Raw genomic sequence first — 5,781 nt, 5'->3', positions numbered from 1 at the left:
CAGTGCAATTCTGAGGGATACTTCGGCAAACAAGCGTTCTTTCGAGGTACATTCGGCTTAAACGTTTATAAGGCGACTTATATCCCATAAGTGTATGAAAGAATCCTGAATTCCTCTTGAGAACACTTGAAGAAGGTGTATTTCAACGGGAGCAGCACTAAAATCTAACTGAAACGTGAAATTCTGAGGGATACTTGGGGAAATAGTCGTCCTTTCGTTGTACGTTCGGCTTAAACGCTTATAAGACGACTTGTGTCAAACATATGTATGAAACATGCCTGAATTCCACGTGAGAAGACATGAAGAATGTGTATTTCAACGGAAAGAAACCGAAAATCGAACTGGAATGTGGAATTCTGTCAACTACTGGGGGAAAGAAGTGTCCTTTTGTGGTACGTTCGGCTTACATGCATTGTGCATTTTGTTTTGAATACACGTCCCGCATCTGAGGTGAACATCTTCTAATTTTTTTGGTATTCCATCAACTAAATTATTTTTGCACATTTCATTTAGATAATTAAAGTTTACGTGCCCTAACATTCTGTGAAATTTTTCTTTTTCCGTCATTTTATCTGTATTATTAGCATACATATTTTGTTTCTTTATATAACCATCTAATCTATATATGTTATTCGACTTGTACGGCGTGCTAATGATTTGGTTATTCTTATTGACTATTATTGCATAATTTCCTTCAGCAAAGAACTTATAATTGTTTGTTATTTTGGCGAAACTTAGTAGATTTTTATCCATTTCTTTGATATAAAATACATTTGGTACCATTATTTCAGTTTCTATGTTATTTGCTATTGAATACATCAAAACCTTTCCAACTTTATTTACTTTTAGTGGAGTACCATTACCCAGACGAACATACATAGGCTCTACTAAATTTTCAAGTTCATTGAAATATGATTCATTATTTACAATGTGGTCAGAGCAACCACTATCAAGTATCCATTCTATTTTTTGATAACCATTTCTGATTTTATGATTTACGAAATGACATGAGTGATCGATTACGTTTTGTACGTTTGTGTTACCATATTCCATCCTGGTGAAGAAAGTCTCGTTGATGTTGGCCCCAGGTCTCTCGTTCTGGGCGTATCTGGCGTCGCGTTGACATCCGTTGCCCTGCCATTGCTGCCATCGGTTTCCATGCCATTGCTGTCATACTCTTCCTCTGTTTCGCTGACCGTTGCCTCGGCCTCTATAGTTACCTCTTCCCCGATTGTATCCGTAACCTCTTGAGCCGTTATCTTGGCCTCTTCCGCCGTTGTTCCAATAGTTTTGTATATCTTGATTTCTGTTGTTATATTGTGGAGTTTGACCACCTCCTTGCCAAGCGCTTCTACAATCCTGTTGGTAATGCCCTCTTTTGTGACACCTAAAACATGACATTATTTTATTTTTGACATATTCACAAGTCCTATCACTTTCTGTTAACGTGTCGATCAAATCACCAAGATAGCTCATTGAATCGGGTAAAGTTTTTAACAAATAGTCTAGTTTTTCCTTTTCTTTTAAAGTTGCGCCCGCGTTTTTCAGTTCATTTGTTAATTTTTCAAACTCTAAGAAAAAGTCACTTGAGTTTTCAAAATCTTTTAGTTTCAAACGATCTAATTTATTTCTCACACATATTTGCAGTGCGGTCGACTCCTTGATATACAACTGATCAAATTTTTTCATTATCTTGAACGCCGAGTCTTCATCTCCTACAAACTCAAGCTGCGTATTAGAAATGCTTGAGTATATGTGATTCATAGCTTTCGTATTCTTGTCCTCCCATTCGTCTTGCTTGTCGCCGGACGTTTTCTCACGCGCCGCTGGTTCGCTACATTTTCTCATCTTCAAATACAGTAGAATTCTCTTTTTCCACAAAGCGTAGTCCCTGCCGTCAAAAATGGGCACAATCAGATCGTCGGGGTTCATCATCATGACAAATTTTCGCGTTATCTCTACTTTCACGAACACGTGCTTCTGTTCACTCGAGCAAGTTTCACATTTAAATCCATTTACATCTCAGTCTGTTTTTAATCAAACTCAAAGATTCTTTTTCACACCTTTCCTCTATTAGTTTGTTCATTATTTCTCATGTTATTTCTTAATAAAGTCACTGATTTCCAATCATTTATAATTTATCAATCTTAAGAGGCACATGGTCAATTAACCTCTTCACTGCACGTTTAACCAAGTTTAGTAACCACGCTCTGCTACCATATTAAATTTGTGGATTGAAAAGAAATAATTATGTGCACTTGCATATTTGATATATATTAACGATAATGAACTGAATATTTATTTGTAATGCCTTAATACTACTGGAGTATAATAGGATACAGATTTGCACGCGGCATCGTGCTCTTACTCTTGGAAGCCTACTTCACACACACGCCATCTCTTCACATGCAAACACAGACCGCGCACGCCCTTACACAGTCGACCCATACATCGCAGTATACCAAATTATACATATTACAACAAGAATATTTAAACTGGTAACTCTACCGTAAATACTCCTGCTCTCGCATTTTATCTATAGAACAATTTACTATTAATCTTATAAATAATTGACGAAACCCTATTTTACTATATATTATTTATCTTGCTTCATTTTATTTTATTTTACTTTATCTCATCTTACTTATCTTCTACAATTTATTTTATTTATAATTTATATATATAACACACGGATTTTAGACACACGCAGTTTCTGTATTAAGTTACACTGGGTCTATACGCATGCGTCTGATAAATCTGAATACTTCTATTGGCTGATGAGCCCAAGGCAAAATGACGTATACCATAAGGAGCCAATAACAGAGTCCATGATACTTGATTGGTACTCTCTGTCCAATCAAGCCGGCCTCTGATAGTGCGCAATCGCAGTACTCACATTTCTATGATGTCACGCTACTCTCTGACAAATGAATACCTATCTGATACGCGATTTGTCAGTGACGACTAATCAGAGAGCTCGCTGCCGTCTGCGCAATCGCTGTACAATGAACCATTATCTTACTATAATGAACTGTCTGAAAGATATAACCTGTAACATACCGCACTATGACTGTTTCCGTTTTCTTAACAAGGGAACTTTATTCCTGAGGTAACCTAGCAAGAGCGATACTGATTTCCTTGTGTACCATATGATCATCCTACCGCCATACAGCCTTTAGCTGTTGACAGCCTAAAACAGCAGGTGCTTTAAATCGAACCTAATAACCAAGTTATGTTCTCTTACTCTAACGGAGGAAATATGCTCCGTCACATATTAATAAAAAAATCGATGAAAGTGCAAACGGTCAACTGTATGAATGTGTGTGTGTTGTGTGTTAAGAGCAATTGCCCCACGTGCAATTGCTCTATGGATCGTGAGTACGATCGCATTAATCGGCATCGAGCCGTCGTAATGATGTTACATGAAGTAACCACTCACGGGTCATATAATTCATGACCGCGTCATGATAATTATATCGCGTCATTATAATTCATGTCATGACCGCGTCCCTCAGTATCGAACTGAGACAATGAATAAGTAGAGTGGTTACATGGAGTAACCAACTCACGGATCGTAAATAATTACGACCGCGTCTTTCAGTACTGAACTGAGATCGTGTGCAATTAAAGTGGTTACATGGAGTAACCGACTCACGGGCAGGGTGCGCATATTTTTACGGTCGGCCGGAAAGTGGGGACGACGCGACCATGGTGGGGACCAATAGTTGGTGGGGGTATGCAGTGATTTTCACGGTAGCGCTACGGAGAGCTTCGCGAACGCGCATGAGCACGCATGAGGGGAATAGTAGTGGGGCTTGAAATAGGGGCGAAAAAGAGGGGAAGCGAGCCGTGCACGAAAAAATATGCGCACCCTGCTCACGGGTCGTAAGTAATTACGACCGCGTCATTCAGTACGCAACTGAGAACCTGTGAAGGTAGAGCGGCTACACGGGTAGCCACTCACGGGTCGTAGATACGACCGCGTTTGATGAAATTATTCAGGATTGACCGAATCCCGCACTCGCGACCGCACTATGACACCGTTGACGATCCGAACTGCACCGATTCCTCGACACGACTGATTCAAAATTATATGTTGATCGGCTGAGAACACCCGCACAAGAGGGGAAAATGTTTAAACAAAATACTCGCCATGAAAGGCAAAGGAAAACCATTGAGTTATTTACGAGCCGCACGTGTTTACGTTAAGACCGATACGAGAAGACATTAACAGACGAAGACCCTGCCCCGACTCGTATCTCGAGGCATGGGGCTATTCCCGGTGGTCTACGGCCCGAACCACTTGAAACGAAAAAATCCTTCGGTCGCGGTTAAATTGTTACTTCTGCGATCGAACATGCTCCCCCCGTTGCGAGTAGAACGAGCAATATTATTTGTGATTGATTTTTGTGTTCATACATGTTAGTGTGTAGTATTTCTACGTGTAGATAAGTCATTACAATTTGCGAATGGATTTAGTTCATATTTCGTTAAATATCTTCGAGTAAGAGGCACAACATGGTGATATTCCTCTTGATTATGCCATTGGCGGTTTTTATCGTAGCGACCGGAACTTCTCCATCACCACCGGGATGAATCTCCGTCACTCTGCCCAGCCGCCACTGCATGCACGGTTGACTTTTGTCCATTAGGATGACAATTGAGTCCACCTTGATTTCGCCACGGGCATCGAGTCACTTTTGGCGCTTTTGAAGCTCATTAAGGTATTCCGTATACCATCGCTTCCAAAAATCTTGACGAGCCTTTGCAATAAGTCTCCAGGGGGTTAAACGGTTTTTTGGAACCGAAAGATAATTATCTTCTGGCAGCATCGTAAGAGGATGACCAACCAGTATATGTGCGGGTGTCAATGCAATTGGATCATTCGGATCCGACGAGATGGGGCACAGCGGTCTTGAATTCAAAATCGCCTCGAGCGTATTGATCTCTTCGAAGGTAAAAAGACGTAGGCCAACAACCCGTTTAAAGTGATCCTTAAATGATTTGACTGCCGCCTCCCATATGCCCCCAAAATGTGGAGACATAGGCGGATTGAAATGCCACGTGATACCTTCATTCACCGAGAATTCGTTCACGCGTTGTTTAAATTGATCTGACCCGAATACGACGTATAGTTCGCGCAGTTGACTGTTCGCGCCTACAAAATTCGAGGTCGTTATCTGAATAAACGTGCGCAGGTATCGCTCGGCGCCCAATGAAACGTCTGAAGGCGCCTAGAAAACCCTCCGTCGTCAGATCACTCACTATCTCGATATGCACGGCCTTTACCGACATGCAAACAAAGACACAACCGTATGTCTTTATACGGTTTCGATTCCGATGTTTCTTTTCTTTAATGAATAGGGGACCGAAGAAGTCTACGCCAGTAGGATAGGTAGGCGGGTTTAAACCCTGGAGTGCTCAGGGGGGCACGGGGCCGCGGGGGCATACGGTGGCGCGCAGGATGCGCAGCGAGGGGGGACGGGCACGTGTGCGATCTTCATAGTGTGCGGGGAAAGGGATCGCGAACGTACTCGGGCCCTAACGCTGTTTACGGGGAAGAGGGGGGTCCTGCAAAAATCGCCGATCCTGCGAATTCCTCTTGCGGGTGTGAGAGGGATCGCGAACGTACGCGGACCCTAACACCGTTTACGGGGAAGAGGGGGGTCCTGCAAAAATCGCCGATCCTGCGAATTCCTCTTGCGGGTGTGAGAGGGATCGCGAACGTACGCGGACCCTAACACCGTTTACGGGGAAGAGGGGGGTCCTGCAAAAATCACC

At 42.2% G+C, this 5,781-nt stretch overlaps 1 protein-coding gene across 1 annotated transcript; it reads right to left on the bottom strand.

Annotated features, from left to right (window-relative positions):
• Positions 1–417: 417 nt before the first annotated feature.
• Positions 418–2,213, bottom strand: LOC113465001 (uncharacterized). Its single transcript, XM_026818063.1, has 3 exons — positions 1,636–2,213; positions 1,044–1,387; positions 418–982 (listed from the first exon to the last, which is right to left on the bottom strand). The coding sequence occupies exons 1-3, from the start codon at positions 1,637–1,639 to the stop codon at positions 950–952; spliced, it is 381 nt and encodes a 126-aa protein (XP_026673864.1). The 5' UTR covers positions 1,640–2,213; the 3' UTR covers positions 418–949.
• Between the last annotated feature and the right edge of the window lie 3,568 nt (positions 2,214–5,781).

This window comes from Ceratina calcarata, unplaced genomic scaffold (genome assembly GCF_001652005.2).
Source record: "Ceratina calcarata isolate Rehan_Ccalc_2016 unplaced genomic scaffold, ASM165200v1 scaffold759, whole genome shotgun sequence".
Classification (NCBI taxonomy): Eukaryota; Metazoa; Arthropoda; class Insecta; order Hymenoptera; family Apidae; genus Ceratina; species Ceratina calcarata.
The sequence above is the reverse complement of the archived record's forward strand: the minus strand, read 5'-3'. Positions and strand labels throughout refer to the sequence as shown.